At 40.4% G+C, this 25,507-nt stretch overlaps 1 protein-coding gene across 1 annotated transcript in view; it reads left to right on the forward strand.

The window, feature by feature from the left end:
* RAPH1 (Ras association (RalGDS/AF-6) and pleckstrin homology domains 1) overlaps positions 1–25,507 on the forward strand; it is a 101,518-nt gene extending 76,011 nt beyond the window's left edge. The window contains 10 exon segments of the mRNA XM_068407740.1: positions 310–469; positions 1,566–1,687; positions 3,418–3,483; positions 4,923–5,066; positions 6,246–6,356; positions 9,987–10,085; positions 10,684–10,804; positions 12,460–12,602; positions 17,274–17,838; positions 17,841–25,507. Of these exon segments, the coding sequence (XP_068263841.1) occupies positions 310–469; positions 1,566–1,687; positions 3,418–3,483; positions 4,923–5,066; positions 6,246–6,356; positions 9,987–10,085; positions 10,684–10,804; positions 12,460–12,602; positions 17,274–17,838; positions 17,841–19,243 (2,934 nt within the window). The 3' untranslated portion in view covers positions 19,244–25,507.

The raw sequence follows: 25,507 nt of genomic DNA on the forward strand, positions 1-25,507 counted from the left end.
CAGGACACTTTGGCAGGAGGGATTTTTCTCCTCAACACACAACTAAAGCACATTGTCATTGTATTGGGAAGACCTTTATATTTACTCTCTTATATTGAAGGAGAACAGTGTCTTATTAGGTGTCTATGATACGAATATCTAAGCATCATATGTGGCTTTTTACATTTTGAGAGAGTGTTTTGATTGAACTTAATATTTTATGCTATTTTCACAAAATCTTAGCAAAAGAAACAAGATCTTAAAAAAGTTTTTATTTGAAATGTAGGAAATGAATCCTTCTTCTTATTTTCCTAATTTTCTGCTTAATAGTTGGTGATCAGAGTCCATATGTCTGATGACAGCTCAAAAACAATGATGGTGGATGAGAGGCAGACAGTGAGACAAGTATTAGACAATCTGATGGACAAATCGCATTGCGGTTACAGTTTAGACTGGTCATTGGTGGAAACCATCTCTGAATTGCAAATGGGTAAGTAATGATTATAAACATTTATAGTTCTTATCTATTGATGTAATACTTGTCTATATCTATGTCCTCAGAATGATTGAAATTCTTGCCTTCATAAAGTTCATTATCGCGTTGGTTCATGTAGTAAATGTTCATTCATGTAATAAAGCTCATGAATGATGTTGTTTCAGAATGATCTGGAAATGTTTTCTTCTTTCATATTAAAAGTATGTCTAAATTCTAAGGTGTGATATAGGAATTTTACTGATGTCTTTGTAAATAGTATTTTGTACTGATCCCAATAGCTCTTATTACAAAAAGCCATCTCCATTTTTTTTTCTGTTAAATATTTTAATGCAATTGGCAATATGGCTCTAAGCGCAATTAAAGCTCTTTGCGCTGCATTGCACATACCACAATGTAAGTTGTTCATTTAGCCAAAGGATGTAGCATCTGAATGGAAAACAAGGGGAAAAATGAGTTCTCAAGAAGCCATTGTTGATACATCATTTATTCAACAAGATAGATTGTAAGATATAGACAGTGTCAGTTTTCAGATTACTTCTACTATACCCCCACTAACCATGGGTATTCTGCATTTCGGACGCATTTTGTTTTCCCTCTGATCATTATCCATTACTTTTTTTAAGACTTTGAGTGAGATAGTGATTGGGATGTAGAAACAAATCTTGTGCTGAAAAAGCTGCCTAAGAAATTCCTCCAGGGATTGTGTGGACCAGAGTACATATAAATGTAATAACCTTCTTATTTGTACTCATAACATTTGAAATGTCATCATTTGAGTCTGCTGCGTTCATGTGGGATGGTAGGCTTTGTCAGGTAAAAAAAAGAAAAACACTTCATATATTGATGGAAGTATAAGGGTGAAGAGATGGAAGTGAGAGTGTTGAGTGAGTGTATGTGTGAAATTAAACCAGGCACACCTGGAAGTTGACCAGGTTCTCTTAGTTTCTTAGTGTAAACTTCTTCCTCAGTTTAGTAGACCTTGAACTCTATTTTCTCTACGTATATGCCTTGTCTCCCAGATATGACTACAGAGTAGTTTCTGTCACAAAATGTGACAGATTCAAATGTATTTACTCTCTTGTTGCTGCAGAAAGGATCTTTGAAGATCATGAAAATTTAGTTGAAAATCTTCTGAACTGGACAAGAGATAGTCAAAACAAACTAATGTTTGTGGAACGTATAGAGAAATACGCACTTTTCAAGAATCCCCAGGTAAGTCGGAGATTCATGTTGAATGCCTGTGTGTGTGCATGCATGCATGCCTGATTGCAGTTTCTTACTTTTTTTGGTAGTCGTCTTTTCCATACTTCTATTTTGATACTTGTGTGTGTACTAAAATGCCAGGCAACTTTACGTTTCGGCACTGTGTACATCCGCGTTGTGGTTGACACAAAATCAAGTCCCTAGCACAATACCATGAGCTGAAGCGATCTGTTTGCTCATATGTTTGTAGGTGATTTTAATGGAGATGAAGGCAGGCAGTTTCATGGCATTTACACCAATACTTAGTGCTGTTCAAATATGTAAATATACAAGAAAGGTATTGACAGATATTGCTAATAGTAATGCCTCTCCACTGTGCATTCTTGCGTTGCTGGCAAGAAGGGGAAGAGAAAATCTAAGAGAATAGCTGCTCCGTGGCCAAATGGCAAGTGAAGAGAAGAGAGCATGTGTCCCTCCCTGCGGAAGGTGGGACCTGCCTCTGTTCACCTGTGTTTCCTGTTCCCTGCCTAGGAAACCAAAGACCACTCTTTTCTCTCAAATAGACTCAAGGGCCTCTCTTAAATGGTAGCTACAGATTTTATATCTGGCAGCAGTTCAGTGTTGTAAGGGAGTGGAGGAAAAGAGACACAAAACCAGAAGGTGGCTCTTTGAATAACTTGAATTGAAAAGATCTGGATATAATATCATTTGATCTCTCTCTTAACCCTTACCTAAAGTATTTCTTTTTGGGGTCATAGATTATTTTTATATCTGTATGGCATCTATGTGGTAATTTCCTGGATTTAAACTGAGTATCAGTTTTGCATGCTCATCCTTTGGGACAACATCAGTGTACTTGAATTTTTTTTTTTCTTTAAAAAAAAAAAGCAAAATTGAAAAACAGGTCTTATTCAAGTGCTTTGTGACGAAGCAGCGAAATTCTAAATTCTTTTTAAAAGCGTATAGTTGATACGTTTACCATCAGTACATATGGTAGCTACTGTCAACAAGAATGAGGTACCAGCATAAAACCAATATTTCTCCTTGGTTTAAATTATTGAACTGGCTAAACTTTGTGAATATTGTTTTTTTTTCTTCCCAGTGTAAGAGCTAGGGTTAGGAAGAGGAAGATTTTCATTGTCTCAATCCTTTCCAAGCTGAAGAAGGGTACAAAACTTCTTATTAAATAAGATATAGTACCTATGCATAGTTAGATTTCTTTTAAGAAGACAAGAAATATTTAGTAATTCTTCATGAAATATAACTATTTTTATTCATCAAAACTATCAGGGAAATGTGGAAAAAAGTACATTGCTTCTGTGTGTGCTTCTTTGAACACATAAAAAATGGCAACATGTAACAAGTTTAAAGATTTCTGGTTTTTTAAATATTTTTATTGTGGGATTTTCAAGTTGATAGTATTTTTATTTCTGGATGCGTTGTACCAGGCAGCTGTTTGTTTTGTGGAAAGCCAGGACAATGTTGTTATGAGGCCGCTACTTAAGATGAGAGTATGGACTGATTGATACATCTGGAAAAGGCGGTTATAACTTATTTCCATGTATTATTTAGCAGTCTGACACGTAGTTTCAATTGGACTACAAAGTTTTCTTCAATTAATGTATTATTCTTAGATAATAGCTGTGGTTTTCCTTACTGCTACAGAAAGGCAAATGAGAAATGTTATTTGGCTTGATTTCAGAATGTCTGTAGAAATATTAAGCTTTCTTTTATTACAGAACTATCTTCTGGGGAAGAAAGAAACCTCTGAGATGGCAGACAGAAATAAAGAGGTGCTGCTAGAGGTAAGACTGCCAAAACCAAAAGGGCATAGTGGTCATTTCAGAGCTTGAAGCTAAACTCTAAAAGGTTGTGGTGATTGAAATTGATGGACAGAGCTGAGTGTAATTCTGGAACAACTGTGAATGGAATGTGTTACATTTGAGATAAATGGCTATTTTAATATTACCCTGTTTCAGGTACAATCAGTTAATAAAAATGTCTCTTTATTTTGTTTAATAACTAAAATACCATGCACAGTGATAATCAAAATGAGGTTACCTGTAACTATGTCTAAAAACAGTTGAAATTTGCAGAACTGTCACCTGGTTTTTTTGACCTGTGGTGGTAGATTTTTTTACTAGTACTCTCCAAATTGTTACACCCTACAGAATTCTATAGCATTGGTTCAATGACTGTTCTATGTTAAAATTTTAAATTTTGTTAGTAAGCAAAGTAGTTAAAAATTGTTTCAATTACATTTTAAAATAAACAACCAAATATTAAATTCAAAAAAATGAGTGACAGAAAAGGAAGTCAATTAATATCAAACACGTTAAATAGTTTACAAAAATGTGTGGAGCAATTAAAGCAAACAGTAAACTTAGCCTCCATAAGCTGAAAACTGAATGGTTTTGTGACATTTTTGTAGACATACCCATGCTGAAGTGTCATAGCTTCCACTTCATTTCCAGAATAATGATTATGATTTCAGTACACAAATGTAAATATTTTGGTATTTAATTTTGGACTATACTTAATACAATTTAACTTGTAAATAGCATATGCATGCTCTTAGTATATTATTAATATGAGTTTTAATAAGTGATCATGTGAATACTGTGGATCAAGAAGATGCTTGAAGTCAAGACATGCAGAGGGTTGTAATTCTATATAATTTTTTCTGTCTTCTAGGATTACTCATAAATCTTTGTGCTGCATATTAATCTGGAGTGTATTTAAAGTGTTTGTTTTCCTCTATTAGCTCTTTATAAATAGAATCTTAACAGAAGTTGTAGTGTTGGCAGTTAGTAGCAACAAAGTATTCATGGAACAAACTATAGGTGTATCTGATGGATATCTAATTAGGCTTTGTGTGTACTTAGACTTAAAAGACTATATCTATAAGGTGACCTCGTAACTTTAAAGCCAGTAAAGCTGTTGAGGGATCTGGTACAGATAAGCAGTGGTTAGAAAATCTTACAGTAGCTGCCAATATTTTTGTTGTCATTCTTGTGCTGAGAAAATGCTTAAGATGCCCTGTTGTGTTTGGCTGAATTACCTTATAGCTTCTACAATTAATCTATAATTTGTATCACTGCATGAAAAAAAGAGCTGTCCCTGTTATGTGTGCGTTCCTTACATAAAGAATTTCAGAATTTCAGTCATTAAAAACAAACCAGACCACTGCACGCGGTGTGTTCTGTCTGTTTCTCTCTTCCCAAACCTCTGTGTTTATTGGCAGGAATGTTTCTGTGGAAGTTCAGTAACTGTGCCAGAGATTGAGGGAGTTTTGTGGCTGAAAGAGGATGGTAAGAAGTCTTGGAAGAAACGTTACTTTCTTCTTCGGGCTTCTGGAATCTACTATGTCCCTAAAGGGAAGGCAAAGGTATGCTATTTTAAAGCAATTTCTCTGAATTGTTTATTGCATGCTCAAGAATCAGCCTTAAATTTTGGCTTAGCTGTGCCTTGCCTAGTGCCACATCCCTTAAATAAAGTGCAGCTTTGTCATGGAAATATCATGTAAATGACTGTGGTAGTACTTGATGTGAAGGGTGTAACCCCAAATTTAAAAATAGACAAGGGTGTGCTTTTGGAGTGAGCTCAGGGTAGGCGTTCAGAAACACTAAAGGAAAAATGATTGATGGAGTTAAGAGGCTGTCTTTTCTCAAGCAGAATTCAGATGAAGGACCAAATTGCACTGCAAATGCCAATCATAAAATATCAGACCAACTCCATGATCAGTCTGCATAATTTCATTGGGTTTAGTTGGTTCATATAAATGGGATTCTTTTTGGACCAAGTTGTGCTATGTTTTTAGAAACTGGTAAATATAATACCATTTCTTCAGTGTCACTTGCTACTATTCTGTGTGTATCAATTATGACAAGTAAATAGAAAGCTGCTACAAATGCATTATATCTTCAAGGCTGAACTACTGTGAGTTCAAGTTGTCCATGAATCCATCAGTGTTGACAGCATCAACTGATCTCCAGTACAGGAAGTCCGCTTCCCACACAGCTGGCAATGAGGAGGAAATTTCTGTCAGCACATCTCAGATGTTCTTTCCACAGCCTTTTGTATCTATATGCAAGATAGCCTGTTGAAATTCTGTGCCCTACAATCACTATCAAACTTTATTGGAATTTTACTCAGTCACACTAGAATTTGGACACTTTGATTGTTACCAAGATGAAATGTAACCAACAGCTGTTAAAAAGTTCCTGGTCAACCAGTCCTATTTACTTTCTCCTGATATCAACTCTGAATAAACATTAGTAGTCTGGAGTAAAATGTTGTCAAAAGGCAAAATGCAGACAAAAAAAAACCACAAAAAACCAGACTGAATTTGGAAAAGGATATCTTGGTTAAAAATGAACATCTGATGCAAGAGTTTATGCATGGCTGTATATCCTTGTATTGGTAGTTTTCAAATCAGATTGAAACTAATATTTGACCTTAACTAGACCTTATATTACTATTGGATCTTAACACTAGACTGATTTTGTCAGTGCATGTGGTTTTCTTATAAAGATACTTTGTAAATGATCATTTTTATGTTTAATAGGTCTCGCGGGATCTCGTGTGCTTTCTACAGCTAGATCACGTCAATGTTTACTATGGACAGGATTATCGGAACAAATACAAAGCACCCACAGACTATTGTTTAGTGCTAAAGGTAACTTGTTAATTGCTTTGAAAAATCTCATACTGAAAAAAGCAATTAAAGAACTTGAAACATTTCCACACTAATCTTAGTCCCTTATAATAACTACACTTCCTAATTGTTAACAAGAGCTGATTAACACAATATTGATCTTGGGAGAGATTATAATTTAGAATACACTTCCTATAGTAATATATAACAATTGGAAAACTATGCCTGTCAGTTTTCGGGGCGAATCTCTAAATTATCTGCATTCTGCACATGAGAAATCTAAATTGCCATAAGTTATAGTGACAGTGAGAAAGCTATGTTTAACTACATTTTCTGTGGAGTTGTAATGAGCCTCCTTGACAGAAATACGGTAAAAAAAATGAGAAAATGCCATTCAGGGTCTTGCGCAGAGGGAAGAAATGGCTATGAATCACTTCCCCATCAAGCTGACAGATTTCCTCCACCTGCCAGAAGATCCATGTGGATTGTGGGGGCGGGGGGGCAAAAAAGATCAGAGCAGCGGCAGAATGGCTTTACTAGATTCATCTGGCACTCTTAAGTTTCTCTGACAGTGGCCTTTCTTTGCAAGCTGCTTAGGGAAAAAATAGAAGTACAGGACAGTCTTGCAGACATACTTCCACAGAATACTTTTTCAGCCTTTAGAAATCTAGGGAGTCAGGGAGTGGATCTTGGCTGTTTAATAGCCCTTGGTGCATTCTTACTCTTTGAGTATGCCCCGTCTCTTTTGGGATTCCACGAAATTTGTAAAATGCTGCAGCAGTTGGGTACACCTTGTACACTTTTTGACTTGTTCTGAACCATCAGTTGCTTTCCCGTTTTATTTTCTTCTAGTTCTTGTACAGGGAGTGAACAGTTAGTGAACTACTGTTGCCTGTTCTCCATGCTCCTCATGACTTTATAAACGTTTTCATATTGCCCTGAATTGTCTTACTTCCAGACTGATGAGTCCCTGTCTGTTTAATTGTTCATCATACTCTAAAACATAACACTAAACTCTTTTTTTCCCTTTGGCAACTCTATACCTTACAACAGTTCAGGTTCAGTGAGATAATACCCCTTGAAATGCTAACTTCAGGGAGATGCTGTCTTCTCAGAGTGTAGGTCTAGAGTTGTGCAGAAATTGGTATTAGAGAGTCAAGTCGGCTGATATTGCCCAACCTGAGGGAAAGGGGAAGCTGTAAAGGAGGAAACTTCTGAGCATAAAGGACAGGTAGAAAGAACAAGTAGAAAAAAATGTTATGAAAGCAGTGACCTGTCTTAAACTGTGAGACTAATAACTTGAGTACTTCATGTTATTTTAAATTGCGTCAACTCATCTCCCAGTCGCTCTTGACTCCCACACAGTGTTCAAAGTGGTGTCAGTTCCTGCAAGATAGCTAGCTACAAAGCTATTTTAAAACAGGTTTTCGCAGTATGTTCACAGCAAGTAAAGTGTCTTCATGGATTTGAAAATGGTGCAAGTAACAAGAGATGATTATAGTTGCACTTGTAGTTCTCCTTTGACCTCTTACCTTCCCTGAACTGTAGCTCATGTGGTGTTGCATGTGTCAGTACATTCGAATGTTTTATGTGCCTGGAGTGTGTGGTTGCCTGTCCACTGTGTGAAAAAAAGATTTCATCTTTCAATAGATAGGGCAACATGCATGTGGGCCCACTGAGAGGAGAGGTAGGCACTGAATATCAAATATGGGACATGATATTAAGGGAGAAAGCATACAGCTGAAAATGGAAATATTTTCCATGTTCTTATAAGTCATTGGCACAGTTAATTGAATGCAATTAAAAGCAAAAATGTCAGTGTTTGTAGGTATTTATAAATTCCTTGAAGCAAATTGATTTCTTCTGCTTACATGTCCCTTTCTATCCACATCATTTGGACACGTTAATAGTGAATTATTTTTTCAGGCTTGTTGACCACATAGAGTAAACCAGACTAAGTCTTATCTAAGTAGATTTTTTTAAAAAATATTGCCATTCTGAGCATAATGAAGACATGAAAATGTTAAAGTCAAATTCTAAATTGTCCCTTTATTTAAGTAAATTAATGGGGTAGAGTTAGTTGGATAACTTAGACGAAGTGAAGCTATGTTTTCAGTGTGGAACTGATGAATCACCAAATTACTATACTAAGCAGGATTGAGTTCTGCTTTCCTCAAGTCTTAAAATGTTAAATCTATCTTTTATATTAGTGCCAAAGTATAGAAGCCATACAGTTTTCTTTAATATAAACCCAGTTTTGTGCCACAAAGATTCACTAAGCTAGGAAATACCTCCAAAACATGAACATGTTTTTAGAGAGGTGAATGACAAATACAAACTGAAAGGCTGATTCTCACTGAAGTCCAGAATGGATTTGTCTTTACATGTTTGCTTCCCTTGCTTATTTTGAACCTTACTGTGCCAGACAGGTGTTATATTGTTAAATATAACATTTGTATGCTAGTATATAATATCAGCTCCTTGGTCCTAAATGTTACATTTCTGAGAGATTCTTTTATTTCTATATAGCCAAATTTTTTAATAAGTCCAGGAAAAAGATGGCTTGTAGCAAAGAAATTGTTTGTGCTTCTATAGACTCTTTTTTGTTACACAACATGTATGTGAAAGAGGCTGGTAGTGAAAAATGAAAACAATTATATTATAATGAAGTTAGTTATATATATTCTGTTTATGGAGATAAACATGTTCATGTTCATTTTAAAACAATTATGTTTGGAAGACAACAGGAGAAAATATTCTGAAAAGAGATTAAAGTTCTTTGATATATGTTTCAGACAGTCTTCAGTAAAACTTACATATCTACGATCATCTGGCAAAACTCTGTGTCACTGAACTGTAAGCTAACAGAGGAAATGATAAGAACTTGAATATTCAGAGTTGTCCCAACAGCTGTGAGACATATAACTTCTACAGCATGGACAGGAAACAACTGAATAATCCATCCAGAATGATTTCCAATGTATATTTTTGAAAAATATACATTTCTTTCTCGACTGCTGAATTGATAAATACAGAACCTTTTCTTTTTTATACATGCATGTGGGAGCAGGAAGTATTTTAGATGATAGTCCTGTATCAGTCGGGTGGGGATCTTGAAGGCTCTGTGAGCTGAAAATGGAATTGTGCTTAACAGCATATCATTTGTGGAGTGTCTCACTCAAGCCATACAAAAGCAGAGAAGACCAGTGTGTTTGTTTTCCTCCAGTTTGTTTTGGTGTGAGAGGAAGGTGAAATATCAGTTGTCTCCCTGAGGTAGTGAGTCAGTCCATAGAGGAGTGAAAAGAGACAACTCTCTATGCTCTGGAAGTCTCTTGGTTGTATTTAGGAAAGGTTTTTACAAGCTGACACTGTTCTGACGACTTGGCTTGAGAGTATAAAGATTTCCACCCTTTCTTAGTGTTTCAAACCGGAAATCAGTGCATGTTGGACACACTGCCAATCTGTGTGTGAAGCAATCCCCACTGTCACCTCCTGAAATACTCTCAAAACATTTTTAAGTGGGCTCAAATACCGAGTACTATTGAAGAGCTTCCAGCATTAAGTTTGTCTGTATAGACCTCAACAGATAAATGGCTTTCTTTGCATTCCTAGCTATTAAAATATTCATGAGGATTAACAATTTTTCTGCAGCATCCTCAGATCCAGAAGAAATCCCAGTACATCAAGTATCTTTGCTGTGATGACGTAAGAACTCTACACCAATGGATCAATGGCATCCGCATTGCTAAGGTAACCTCCTCTAGGCAGTCTTGCACTGTTGTCATGAGTTGTTGTCATTATCTGTTTGAAACCATTTACAGTTACTTAGCAAAATACATGCCAAATCTAACTTCCCTCTCTTTAACTATTCTGAATGTGAACTATACAATCTTCTTACGTATTTCATTGCCTAGCAAAATTGTTAGGTTTGTTGTTATGGTAGTTCAGTAATTGGGTCCTTCTTGTTTCTGCTGCACCTGTCGCATGACAAAGTTCTAACTGACATCGTGGCTAGGTTTTAGCCAGCTCCATTACAGATTTTAAAAAGAAGGGTTATGGGAAAAAAGAATTGAGAAAACAGAATTGTTTTCTAAGCTCCCCAGGTTGGCTTAGTTTATTCATTGGCCCATTTCTTGCTCGGCGCTATCTCTTCTAGCATAAGTAAACTGTTTTCTTTCAGCAATTCACTGATAAAAAATTAATGTTGCCTGAGCAACTTAACAAAAGAGCCTATTGTTTCTCTCTGGGGGAGAAAAAGGTGGAATAGAGAAGCCAGAGGTGGAGCTCAACAGTCTGAAAAGGGTACACAGCCTATACAGTAGTTAAACTTGTTTGTCATTTTGCTTAGTATGGGAAGCAACTATACATGAACTATCAGGAAGCATTGAAGAGAACAGAATCGGCATACGACTGGACTTCCTTGTCTAGCTCCAGTATCAAGTCAGGCTCCAGCTCATCGAGTTTGCCAGGTAATAATGTGATCTGTCTCATAATAGAAAGATTTAATTAGCTTTTTAATCATCCACTATCTGAAGACCTCAGAAGAGATTATTGCAGGAAATGGACTGTTTCCCCAAAGTCTTTTATGCTATGTTTAGTCTGAAACATAGCCTTTATTTTTAACATATATATATAAAAACATATGAAAACCTATTTTATTATATTACTTGTCATGGTGTATGTATTTGGAACATATAGTACTTCCTTGTTCATCTCCAAAAAATATTTTTCTGCTACTGAGAAGAGGAAACTTCCTTTCAAATTTCTGATGCCTCTATCTTCACCTATTTGAAAAAAAGAAATCAAATATAAAAGAAATCAAATATATGTTTTAATGATGCTTAGCAACTTGTGTGTGTAGCGCTTTAACTGCTTTTGTTGACTGAAATATTTGAAATTAGAAAAAGAGAAATAGTCCCTGCCTAAAGGCAAAGATCCAAACAATCTATTCAGAGACAAACTTTGAAAATACTGTTTCTGTTCCTGTATCAGACTGTGTCCCTGCACTAATATGCTCCTGTTTACCTCTCAGCAGGACTGGCACTGTTTTTTTGCAGCACATAACAGTTTAAAAATTGATGGTCTATATAGTCTTATTTCACTGTTCAGAGCTGACCGACACTTTGCCAGGTTATTCTGAATGCTCAGGAGCAAGTTTCGTTATTGAAAACAGGCTGTTGTGTGAAAGTGTTTTGTCCATGGCAGATACAGGTCAGGAAGTAATGCTACTGAACTGGAAAGGTTCAGGAAGTAGCCTGTGAGAATGAGCTAAGCAAATTCAGCCTAACTGCGAAGGCACCATGTTTTTTCAACTATGTGGCACAGCTTGCCAGGTGTACCAGTAAATTCTTGGTTACTGACAATTTCTTCATCCAAGCTGGGTGCTTTTCTGATAAAGTTTCTCTTCTTCTGGGGAGCTGAGCCAAAGCCCACCAGCCATGCATGTTCTGCCAGAGCTGTAGTCCAGCCTGTGCCTAGATGCTCTTTTTCCCCAGGACAGCTTGGGACTACACAGAAAACAGGTGCCAGGCTGGATAAATTGGTCTGGCAGTGGCTGCTGCTGCCTTTTTAAGATACCCTGTGGACCCAGAGCATCGTCTGTGTTTGCTAGTTGCAGGATGCACATCATTCCTTCTCTCCTCTTGAGGAATGGAGCAATCAGAAGCAGACTACTGCCTTGGCTAGCATAGCTTGCCTGTCCTTAGCCAGTGTCCAGTGTCTGTTTCTAAGGTTGTGCTGGAAGGGAGTGCTGGAGAGAGCAGGCTGCATGCATTGCATGAAATGGGGCTTGTCCCAAAGTACAGGAGCTGTTGGCTGTTTCAGAACCTGTACAACTGCAGTGTGTTTTTACTTTGCAGCATATCTGACACGCCATCATCTTCGTGGAGCTTCAGATTTGGTTAATACCAGGGATCTGTTGCATTGTTTTGTTTTCCACTCAGTAACGGCCTCGATGTGAGCTAGAGCTTATGCAGTAGTTAGTAGGAACAGTGTCCTTTGGTGGGATAACGTGTTTAACAAGGGTGACCAATAAATGTCACACAGAGTTGCATTGTAAGCACACTGACTTTACTTTTACATTCAGAAACATATGCTAACTGTTTCTTAACTTTCTTCTAAACAGAATCTCAATCAAATCATTCTAATCAGTCTGACAGTGGAGTTTCGGATACCCAGCCAGCTGGACATGTCCGTTCCCAAAGTATTGTCAGCTCCATGTTCTCCGAGGCCTGGAAACGAGGCACTCAACTGGAGGAATCCAGCAAGGTAACAAGACGACTTTAGTTTGAGAACCAACGCCTAACAAAATGAACGAGACAAAGCGATACCTATTCAATCTCTGTCTTGAGTGGGATTTCTTTTTTTTTTTTTTTTTTTTGGTCAATGTTGTTGACATACACTACCATATGATTGTTTATTCAGGAGTCACTCTTTCAGGGAATCAGCCCTGGAACCTTCTGTTCTTGCTTTTATTTGTGTGCACAGACTCCCTCTGTTCTTTGAAGGCATGATACAGCCCTTCCCATAGAATCCTATTAACTGATGTTGAATAAAGACAAAATAAAAAGATCAGCTGTTAACAAGTTGAATGAAATTCTTTCACTAAGATCTTTCTCCAGTTAAGTAGCCACAGGTTTCCATTGTAAAGGTGTGAATAACAGACCTCAAGGCAGGTATATCTGTTTAGGAAGTACTCCAGTAGTTTTTACTCAAATGTTTTCTGTTATATTTGGTGGAAATGGAAACAGTAACCATAGATATGGTCAAAGCAAAAGTACTAAAATTGACAGCAATTGTGGATTGAGGCAGATGTGGTATCTCCTGTTGCTGGTAAAGAGTTATAAAAGATTTTAACCCATTGAAGCCTGGGGCTCAGGTCTGTTGTGGTTTGGTCAGTTTTCTGTCCTTTTTGTGGTAGTTGACTTGTGTAGTTCACGGGGAATACTTCCAAACACAGCAGAATTGCCACTCAAGCTGGTTTGTTGTCAGGCTCGAAGGAATTTACAGATTCCTGAACAGCCATGATGTCAGTATTAACTGCAGCAGTTACGTGTGGAAGTACTTGGCAGGATGCTACAAGAAGCCATCTTCACTCCTGTCATTTTGAATCTTCTCCAGACTCCAGGTTCAAGCCAGAGGAAGAAGCTTTTTAAAACTAAAACCACGAGTCACTACACCTGACATCGGTGCATCAGATAAATAGCTAAAAATAAGAAACAACATCACATTTTCAAATAAGAAAGCACATGTGCCACCATGTGAAAACTGACATGGCTGCATTCTTTGGGATTCATAACTTTTCTGCAGTGCCTGCTGGCTTGGAAATTGTCTAATAGTAATGTAGTACTCAGCCCAGGAATGTAGCTTGCTAAATTGTGATCCAAATTTTTCTACTGCATGAGTGCAACACCTGGTGCATGTTCATCAGCAGATGGCTTGTGTATGTGTACAGGGTTCATCATTTCTGCAGGAGCAGGGTAGGTGCAAAAGACAGGGCACTTCAGTCTGTCTAGCATGCATCTGACAGAGGTGAGAGAGTACAGCTATGAGAAGTGTAATGTTATTTTTTCCTAAAGTTTTGGTTTTAATGTGAAAATCTTGCTGCTATACTCTCTGTGAGCTTTTAGAGAAAAGTTTGTAGTTTACCACACTGAAGTTACTGTTGTTCTTATCAAGTCCATAGGGCTGCTGGCAATTGCTCATTTAAATAAACCCAAAGAGTTTTTATGTTATCTGATTAAAGCCATTTTAAAAATAAAATATTCAGACTGCTCCCTGTTAAGGGCCATCCACGTTTCAAGATTTCATCAATTTGAATTCCTTTCTATGCACAAATCCAATAAAAGGTATATTTCTCTCTTCCTCGTGCATAAGACGGGTGAATGGATTGCCCTAAAACTGCCAAAGGATCCAAATGACATAAACCATGTAAAATTATAATTCGAAGCCATGTTAAAAAATTCTGAGTAAATTAAGGACAAATTTACCTTCAGTGAAACTACAGTACATGCTTTTTTATTCTGTACAGTCTGGCCCAAGGAACTTCAATAACTAATAAATCAGACTGGCAGTGGAAAATGTTAAACTGTGTGGCAAGAAAGGAAACAACAGTGTTGAAAAAATTGTAATTTACATGAAAAGGTAGTTGCAGTTGCAAGATACTGAGACATGCTGGTTTAGGCAGATTAGTCTCCAAACAGTTATTTCAGAGGTAGTTATTCCACAGTGCTTTGGTGACAAAGCTGGCTTAGGAAGTTCATATGGGCAGGTTGCTGCAAGTGGCAGAATTAATGGAGACTTGTCCAGTATGTCCCTTCCCCTTTTGCAACAGCTCTCTCCCCCCTTGTCACCCTTGTCTCATCCCCCTCAGCAAGCAGGGCAGAACAGAGCATGCTTTGGCTCAGCAGAGAGAGGACATTGAGGCTGGCCAGCCAGCCAGGATGTTGTACTGGTTGGCCAGTGGCTAACTGCTCAACAAGTTAAAAGTGGGTGAGTTCTGCCTGCTTTTCCCTCATTTACCAGATGACAGTAACTTCACAACAATTTATTGAAGTTGAAAACATTTTGAGATTTCTAGCGGTCTGTCATATTTGACTGAAATTTGCTAACCAGTCCAAAAGCAACTGGCATAGGAAAAGAGATGGCAAACAGTTCAATTGCAAAAGCTTGTTTTCTTAGGAAAGCAAAAAAAAGTACACCGTTGTTATTTTAAAAAATACATACTATTTCTTTTATAGCATTTCTGAGAGTTCTAGATAATCATGAAGATGCATGTTACAAATATGAGTTGATAGTATACAATAAGTAATTTTTCAAGATACACAGAAGGACATCACATAGATATAAGGATGAACAAGGACAATGATCTGTTTTGAGGTGGTTCTATAGACAAAGTATCAGTGAATATGTTTCTGGTTGTGGAAATTTAATTTGATTCCGTGGAGATGGAAGGGGCTCCTCCTCCTGAGATGCACAATATCCTTTTCCCTGTCCTGAGTGTTTAATTTGCTCGCTGTGAAAATGACTGTCTTTAAGGGAGATGAGGAAAATTCCTCTCTGTTTCAAATATATCTAAGATTAAAAACCCACCTTTCCTAAAATGCAGGTAATTCCTCCACTTCATATTTTGAAAGATTGCTGTTTGCCCAAAGAATATTTTATTCATCTGTTCACATTATTCTTAGTTGGGCAGTGAAGATCTCATTATGTGTCATTTTGCTTGTTAGATTTTGAATGTGTTATTTGAAGTGGGATGCTATAACAGGCGTCAAAATGTGTGCTCACTGTGTGTGCTATAAGTGACAGATTCGAGATTCTCCAAGGTCTTGCCATTCAGGGATAGCTGTTCTGTTGCGCCTTGGTCTCCCTCTCTCTCTGTTTTATGCTGCTTTTATTTTTCCTGTTGCCTTTTGCTGTCTCAGGTGTCAAAAGTGAAGCTCAGCACAGCTAAGGTCAGCACACCCGTGGTGCCTTATACAGGGCACAGTTAAGGTCAGGTGATGCTACTTGAAAATTCATTAACCTGGGTGACTGGGAGAATGGTAATTTACAGACTAACACTTGCAAGAGATCAAGATTTCTCTTCTGTTTTGTTATGTGAACACTTTGATTTAGCTCCAGAACTGTTATACTCTTGCCTTCCAGACCTAATGTGACAGGTAGAGGCACACCCCACGTGTGTTGTAAATCACTGTTTGTTGTTTCTGACTAATCCTTTTGGTGTTGTTCTGTGCGTATAGAAACTCTGTGCACCTGTGTTTAGAACAAAGCAATATGCAAACCTGCTCGTACAGTGCAAATGAGCATAATTGGGCCAACTTGTGGCAAAGTATGTACTAATGAAGTAGCCAGTGGGGTCAGTTGCCATGTTGGTGTTACATTTCTAATGCATGTTTCTATGCTGTGTACTGTGGAATTCACAACTTGGCTTGTAGCCAAACCACTTTGTATTAGGAGGATGTTTATAAACTTGAGTAATGCAATTATCTTTTTCATTTTTAACAGGGTTGTAGGCTTACAATTTTAAAGAAACAATTTAACCTGAGCAAAACCCAATGAGTAGACTAAAACATTGCCTGCTGCTTTCCGAAATTGCTCCTTTCCTTAGTCAGCTTTTCCTTCTTTCCTTTCTTTTTCTGCTTAACGTGATAATTGCATGTATAGCTTTTCTTTCCCAAGCTAACTTTCTTTTGCAGATCTCTAAACATTTCCTTCTGGGCAAATTTTCCTACGAAACCTCAGTTCTCCCTCTTTTTCCTCATTTTTTTCTGTGCCAGTCTTGGGTATCAGAGCATGTGGAGTGGAAGCATCTCGGTAGTATTCCTGCGTAGAGCTTGCTCTTCATGTGTTTTAGAGCAGTTCAGGGTTTCTGCATTTTGCAACACTGAACAGTGTAAGGCCTGACCTAACCAACGTAAAGGCTTGACGGGTGCTCTGTGAGGCCATGTATGGTTTAGCTCCAGGCTTACTGAGCTGAGGAGATATCCGCAGAATCCCTTGCTCTGCCTGATGTCCCCCGTCACGGCCTGTGGCACTCTGGGGAGTGCTCTGTTTGGGTCACTGTGCTTGCCCAGAGAGGACCAGCGGTTTGCACTGGGTACAGCTGCCTGCCCCCAGAAGTGATGAGGCTGGTGTATTTTCTCCCTGACATTCAGCCTAGCTCGGGGTAGAGCTGGCTCCACTGATTCTTGCCAGCTCCCCTCCCTGCCTGCCCGGTCAGACTGCATGGCCCAGCCTTGTCAGCGTATGGAATTGTCTCTTGCTGCATTGTTTTGCTAATACTTCTGCATGCTGTAATCCGCCCCTTAATTTTTAATGACAGGCACATTTAGACCTTGACTTTATAATCTCTTTGTCTCCCTCCCTCCCTCTCTCCCTCCCTCTCTCTCTCTTTCTTTTTCTCCCTTTCCACTTTCACTAAAAATCCCTTCCCCGTAGGCCCGAATGGAGCCTGCAGGTCGGCCCTTCATATCTGTTGCACCTTCTGTGTCCCCACAGACAAGAGTGGCGAGCCCCTACACAGCATCGCAGCCGTCCCCACCACTGCCCCCGCCGCCGCCCCCACCCCCGCCTCCCCCGCCGCCCCCTCCCCCGCCGCCCCCCCCCCTCCCCAGCCAGGCTGCCCCATCTTCGGGTCCGCCTGCCGCCATGTTTGTCAAGTACAGCACCATCACCAGGTTGCAGAACGCTGCCCAGCATGGCGGGCCTTTTCCCAAAGCTCCTGTGGCGCAGCAGGCCCCCCCACCCCCCCCGCCCTCCGCAAAGCCTCAGATACTGGTGCCCCCCAACGGGGTCATGCCGCCTCCCCCACCTCCACCGCCTCCCCCCACACCGGGCTCCGCCATGGCGCAACTGAAGCCAGCACCTTGTGCCCCCTCTGTGCCACAGTTCACACCGCCACCACCACCCCCCAAAATCCATCAGGTTCAACCAAATATAAGCCAGGCCACTGCCACCTCATCGTTGCCACCACCTCCTCCTCCTGTGCCTGCCCCGCCACCACCCAGGCACCCCCAAAGCCTGTCATGGCAGCTCTCCCCCCCCAGCCTAGTGGGAAGGCAGTGTCACCAGGGGTCTCACATGTCACCCCTCCTGTTCCAGCTCCCTTGCCCCTTGCAATAAAGAAACAACCAAGTGTCACCTCTCCCCAGGTGCCTCCACTGCCCCCAGCCCCTCCTGGCCCCACTCCCCCCGCAACGTTCCCAAAGCAGCAGGGTTTCTCTGTGAAGCCTCCTCCATCCCCTCAGTCCCCAGTGCCGTCAGTGGTGAAACAGATAGTGAGCCAGTTCCCACCTCCTCCCACCCCACCTGCCACTGAGCCCCAGCCTCTGAAACCCCTTCCACTGAGTGTGACTCCACAGTCGCCTCCAGCAGTGAAGGCAAAGCCCAAATGGCAGCCTACTTCTGCTCCCTCACCAGATTTCCCCCCTCCTCCACCAGAGAGCAGCTTAGTGTTTCCTCCTCCACCTCCTTCCCCAGCTTCCTCTGCAGGTTCTCCCCCTCCTGACAAATCAGGGTCTCCAGTCAAGAAGACCAGCAAGACATCAAGCCCCGGAGGGAAGAAACCACCTCCAACACCTCAACGAAACTCCAGCATCAAGTCCACCAGCTCCAATGAGTACCATGAGTCCAAGAGGCCTTCGGTGGACCGCCTTGTCAGCAAATTTGCACACCCACCAGAGCCGTCAGGGTCTCCTTCCAAGGAGTCACCGCCTCCTGCAGCCCCTCCAAAGCCAGGAAAGCTCAACCTTTCTGGGGTGAGCCTGCCCATTGTCCTCCCGCAAGGAGGGATCCTGGCCAAGGCTCCTGCTCCGGGTGTCTCTGGGAAGGAATCTGTGGTCGAGTTCCCTTCACCACCATCTGATTCAGACTTTCCACCACCACCACCTGAAATAGATCTTCCTCCCCCACCAGTTGAGATCCCATCCCTGTTTTCAGGCAGCACCTCCCCAAAAGTCGCTGTGGTCAATCCCCAGCCTCAGGCGTGGTCAAAACCATCTGTGAAAAAAGCTCCACCACCCACACGTCCCAAGCGGAACGACAGTACTCGACTGACGCAGGCGGAGGTCACAGAGCCACCAGGATCAGCTGGCCCTCAAGTGCCCACTTCACCCAAGTCCAGCCTTAGTGTTCAGCCGGGATTCCTGGCAGACCTCAACCGGACACTGCAGCGGAAATCCATCACCCGGCATGGCTCCCTTTCCTCCGCGCGGATGTCCAGAACAGAGCCCACAGCCACCATGGATGACATGGCCCTGCCTCCGCCTCCACCGGAGCTGCTGGCTGACCAGCAGAAGACGAGCAGCTTTGGGGGCAGTCATATATCTGGCTATGCAACGTTACGGAGGGGGCCACCCCCTGCACCGCCCAAAAGGGATCAGAACACCAAGCTGTCACGGGACTGGTAGTCAGTCCCCAGGGGCTGATGCTCTCCGTGACTTGTGGGCTGCTCCGTGATTGGCCAACCTGCGATCTTGCGCACTTGGAGAGAATGTGGGGACGTGGGTGATAGCCCCATCAAAAGAGGTGATCTCAAACTGTAGCAAAGGCTAAATGTAAAGACGTTCTCCTTTCACGGCTAGGCCAAAAAAGTTGGGGGCTTGGAGGTGTTGATATTTTATTGGGAAAGGTGGGTAGAGAGGCATTGACTTATCCTTTCAGTTTCTTTTACCCTTCATATGGATTGGACCAAAAAAACCATTTTCTTACTTTTTCTGCATTTAGGGGAGGGGGGGAGATAATTTTTTGTAGTGTCTGTCCATGTGAGACATGTTTGTGCATGTATTATAAGTGTAGGTATATAATATATTGTGATATATTTCGTCTCAATTATAGAAGATAACCAGAATGTTTTTGTAGAACCGTATTTATTGTTTCAGTCACTATATTACCTGGAATCGGACTCTGTAACTAGTCAAATCTTACCACAAAGATGAAGATGTAGGGGGCACTTTAAAGAAAGGAAGAAACAAAAAGAAAAAAAAAAAACACCCACAAACCTCTTGGCAGTTTGTGGTGGGTAAATGGTGCAGAGCTGAGGTGTTCTGCTGTAACTGTACATTGTCCATTGATTGAAAAGTACAGATGCAATATACCAAAACATTCTGGTCATAATACTACTGAAAATGAGTATGTTCTGAGGAAGAAAATAGATTTTATATATAGTGGGCTGGAGTGAAATATATTTATACTATAAAGAGCCTCCCCCTCCCTTTCAAATAGTTTAAAAATATACACTGCTACAAATTATTTCAAAGTTATTTGTCCATGCAGTAAGTAGGATAAATATACATTATTCCAATCCATTATGCATTCTAACTTTATAGTAGGCCCGATCATTTGTTTCTATGGCTCAAGATGAAGATATTTGTGTTAACCCCTTCTGAAAGCTGCCAGGACTCCTGCAATCAATGCCGACCCACAAGGCTGATCCATGCCGATACATCACTTGTACGTGTAATTCTTTCATTGAATGAACAGGTAGGTTTCTGTAGAGAGCGTTACGTTCTCACACAGCATACACAGCATACAGTCTCACCTTGTCTGTGCCTGGTAAGATATATATCTTTAAAAAGCAAATGTCTGAAAACGTTTAAAGAAAGTATTGTTTGTAATTCATTAGAAACTGTCGGGAAGCTTTCCCTTCTAGAAGGAGAAGGGAGTGGTAATTTCAGGCCAAGCACAGTGGGAATTCTTTCTCTTTTCTTTGACCCGCCAGAGATTGCGACCAATGCATAAACCTGTTAATTACCAAGTTGCACATCTAGCAGTCAAGGGGGAAGACTGGAAAACGACCCAACTTTGAGAGGCAATAACATTTGCCAATAATAATTTAATTTAAGGGCCCATATGGGTAGGAAATAGAATATCATATTCGCTTTGGATTTTTTGTTTGCCACTGATTCACAGTCAACCACCAGAACAAGTACTAGAGTCCTTTTTCTTGTACTGCAGGAGCTTGATTGTACAGTCTTACCCACGTGTTTGGACATTGCGATAAGGTAGCGTAGTTAGCGTAAGTGGTCTTCTGTATCATGCATGTTCACTACAGGGTACTGGTACACAACCTTTGTAAAGTAACTAAAATACTTGGACTGTACCTACCCCATCTTCAGTTGTTACAACTTCCCTCGTCACCATGGGGATACTGTGAAGACTCAGATGGCAAATGATTTTACTGTTTGTTTACCTTTTCTCCAAAAGCAAATTTTAAATGCTTTCCTTCCCCCAAAGAATGAAACAAAGGAAGTAGCTTGACCTGACAGTCATCTTCAAGGGTGTAAAAAAGATGTAAACTATAATCTCTCATTAGAGTAATGCAGGCTGATAGATTTAAGAAATATTGTGACAGTGTCCCTCATTCCTTTTTTTTTTATAAAGTGTTTTTTTAAAAAATCCAAATAATAAAGTAAATGTCTGTGTTAATAATTTATGAATAGGAAAAAAGCTTTGGTAATTAGAGGGGAAAATGACACATCTATAACTATATAGTTTTAAATAAGTGAATCATGAAAAGAGAAAAAGTAATGGTGCTGTCTCTGCTGACCTGTTTCATATGATTTTTTTAAAAATCGGTTTTCAGCACCTCTGGAAGTTGTTTTAATATTTCAGACTAGTTTTTTTGAGCAATAAGAGTATATACTGTTGTGTGCATTTTTAAAGCACTGCTATGGAAAGGCACCTTTTTGTATCTTTCAAATTGTTCACAAAGTTTTGTTTCTACTATTTTTGTGCTTCTAAAGTGTCCTTAAAAGCATTTGCATTGTTGATTTTAAGCATGCTCGGTGTAGCTGGCAAATAACTTTACAGGAAGGTTGTTAAGCTATACTGCAATTCATGGGTGCTGTAATTTTCCAACATTGGTCCTCCTGCTGCCTTGTACTGTAGGCAGCTCCTGGGGCTCATACCCACCAGTGGAGCACAAGGTGTGCAGATACAGTCATCTGCCCAGCTCTTACTGATGATAGGTAAGTGGACACGTTCTCCTACTCCCTGGCAAGATGCATCTGGGCTGATGCAGCATGTGCTCCCAGATGACAGCAGTCAGGGAATTCTGCTTGCCCCATCTGTTTTTCTTTTCCCCTAAGACAGCTCCACTGGTCTGTGTCAGTTCCAGTCCTTTTTCTTTTGTTCATTCAGTGCGGGTACCTCTGGGCTTTGGACTCGGCAGAGCATTGTTTTGAGTGCAATTTCTTCAGAGGCATTTGAGCTTTGTTCTCATTTTTCTGTGCCCAAGTTCATCTCTCCCTAGACATGAATCCATGCTTACTACTGCAGGTTGCTACGCAGCATGCTGGGAGACAGAAATTTAACTCTTAAGTTTGCAGCAAAAAGAATGAGCGTCAACAAAGGTGGCACCCTGTATTCCTTTTGTTACAACTTACTTCCTAAGCCAGTAGTGATACAGAAATGTAGTGAGTAGCTGCAGGTTGCTTTCTCTCAGCTGAGCACTGACATTTGGCTACAGTGTGGTTCAGACAACCTGGTTGCCTTTTCAGCTTATGAGACCCCTCATTGTAACTTGCTTTTCCAGTGTATTTACTGTTTTGGTGACAGTAAATGTTTATGCCTTATTTGCAAGTAAGTTATTTTCCCCTGTGTGCACTGGTCTCATAATTGCACCATTATATTTATTTAAATCAGAAAAACAAAGGGCCCAGATCTTGGACACGGAGCAAGAAGCTTCCTGCTACAAACATGGGCTGTAATCCTTTTGGCACTATTAAAATGAGCATGTGAGAGCAGAGCTTTCATAACCCGGACACAAAGCTAGCAGATGCTTTGATCCTAAAATACTGAGAGCACAGCTGTAGTTGTGTTACATGATGAAGCATATGGCCTTTGACACTTGTTAAGGTGGGTGTTGGTGAAAGCCCTGCTGCTGCAGGGGCAGCTGAGAGCATACAGCTGCATTCATTGTTCCAGATTTGGTCTTCATTTCCTCTCTGCCATGCACCTCTGTGAGCAGCAGGGTCCCTCTGGGTCAGCCAGGTTTCTCTGTGCCTGCAGCACAGGTGTAAAAAGCAGGGAGCGAGTCTTCTTGGACACTCATTGCACTTCAGGTCTTGGGGAGTTGCTTTGGAAGGGAAAACTAGGCTCTTATGTCAGCACTAATCTTAGGGGAGAAATTATTTAAAAACAAAAAAAAAAAAACCCACGGGTTCTAAACAAACCTTAGGTAACGTGTGTGAGGTGCATAGGCCAGGGGTTCTGTTTAGTCTTTCAAAACCTGTGGTTGAGGGAGGAGGTTAGGCACAAGTCTCACAATAAAATAATCCTGTTACTTCTATGGAAGAGCCTGTGGCAAACCACCACTGCTTGCTCTGACTTTTGGTGTATGACCTCAAAGCCAAAGATCTCCACTCCTGAACTTACGCTGCAGTTTCCTGCAGGACAACAGTGACTGACTGACACATCAGGGAAACCAAGTGACAGTACCTCGATCACTTTGGTTTCAGGTCTGATGGGAGAGGGAGCAGTTTTTTTTCAACAAGTGCATTTTAAGACTTACTGTTCTGGACTTGCACATTTAAAGGTTTTCTAATTTCTTCTTTCTGTGCCCTTAGGCCACCAGATAACTCAAATCAGCTCAGAGATAAAAGTGTGGCCAGTTTGCCTCGGAGTTAAAAATTATTTTTTCCACACTTAAAGGAACCAAAAGTGCCGTTTCAACAGCAGAAGGGCAAAAGAGAAATTTTCTGCTTATTACAGAAAACTGCATAGAGCTAAATTGCTTTACTTCAGTGGTACCATTGCAGGTAAATTTGTTTCTTATTTGAAATAAATAAGATTATAAGTGAGTCTTATTGTATTACTTAAAGAAGTACAGTCATGTTAAAATCAGTTGCACTCCAGGAAAGCAATATACATTCCTGACATCAAGGTAGTGAGGATGCAGCCAGAGCATGTGAGTTTGAGGGGTTGGGGTTTTTTTTTTCCTTTTTTCATTGCTAAGGTGTAGATTATGTACTTGTTCAAACAGTGCTCCTCATTTGGCAGTGAGGAGAGTCTTACTTCTTTTGGAGGAGATCTTTTCCCAAAGCCCATTTGCGGCTCCTGGTGTTAAGCTTTGCATTCCCTCGCACCATTGGGGCAGACTCCAAACCAGAGAGGATTTAACACTACAGGAGATAGATAGACATTTTTGTAATGTGCTGGTGGGTTTTAAGCTTTTATTTTTGGAATTACAAGTTTGTCTGAAGTTGAGTAATTTTCCTTTCTGAATTCTTTTTCTCCTTCAATTAAAAAAATGCCCATGAAGACTCACAAAACCAGAGTTACATTGCAGGGGTCAGCACTCACTAATACTGTGATCCAATGAGTCACAGGCCTTGTCTAGTTTTGAAAAGATTAAGACACTAAACTGCAAATGAGGTGACAATACACGCTTATCCCTCACATAATTTAATGATGTAAATTAAAAGTAATTGCCAGTAATGTGGGAAAAAAGTGATTTGGGTTAATGGCTATTTGGTGCTCTGAGGCATTCAACAGGGCAAGGACTCAGTGAGATCTCTGTTCATTAGAAGCGTGTATCTTTGGTGAGGAGAGCTAGAGAAGTTGGAAGAACAGGAGGAACAGGAACTAGTGCTATATGCACAATCCCCCCCGGCAGGGATTTAGTGAGGGAAATGAGTGAGAAGGAACTTGAGTAATAGATTTTGGACACCAACACCCACCCCACCCACCCCTTATTTAAATGCTTAAAGGTGACTTGTATTTTAGGAGACTTGGGAATTGAACCAACTGTTCCCTACGGTGGAGAATAGTTCCTCCTACCTTTCCCAAGATGCCAAAGATGCATTCAGAGCTAAATTCCAGGTACACAGATGAGCTTGCACCAGCCTCTCCTGAGGCTAGGCTGCCAGGAGCTGAAGTGTTGCTGATCTGCAGCAGCTGTTTGGCAAGAGAACAGGGCTGCCACTGTTGGATGTGCATCTCTTGCCTTTAACCAGCGCTGGTAACTGGGTACACGTCTGCAAGGGGCGGGGGCAAAGGACAGTTTAGCAATTGAACCTGTGCCCAAGGCTCCCTACTGCTGATGTGGTGCAGCACTATAGAGCTTGGACTTCTAAAAGGAAAACTAAGTGATTTGTCACAAGTTGTGATTGCAAATTTTAGGTCTCCTTCTAGTGGACTGCAGTGGACCGGAAATTAACTAGAGCAGCAGTTTGTTTTATGGCTTACACTAACTGTTAGCAGCCACTGGTGAAATTCTGTATAATACTGGGGATGCAAATGTAAGAAAAGTGTCATTGCAATGATCTGTCTGTTCAGCAAACTTGTGTGAGTGCTGTAAATACATTCATGTTTACTGCTTTAAAAAGAAAATTGCACATTTTATCTTTCAATGGGATTGCCTCCCCTCTTCTTCCCTTTCCAAAAAGAAAAATCAAAGCTCTTTTAGACTGATAGCTTCAGGTTGGGGGGAGCTTTGCCATATTATAAATATATATAAATATATGTATAAATATACTTTTTTAAGCATGGGAGAGGACAAAAAGAAATACTACATTATAGAGTACCCAATATAGATCATTATACAATGGAATATGCACAATTCAATAAAGATGTAGTTAAATTTAATAATCTGTTTTAATCCTCTGTCTTGCCCCATCCCTTTTTCATGAATTCAGAACCCATATTGTGTTCTCAGGGCATCAGATAGCTGA

Source organism: Nyctibius grandis, chromosome 9, assembly GCF_013368605.1.
Source record: "Nyctibius grandis isolate bNycGra1 chromosome 9, bNycGra1.pri, whole genome shotgun sequence".
NCBI classification, from domain to species: domain Eukaryota; kingdom Metazoa; phylum Chordata; class Aves; order Nyctibiiformes; family Nyctibiidae; genus Nyctibius; species Nyctibius grandis.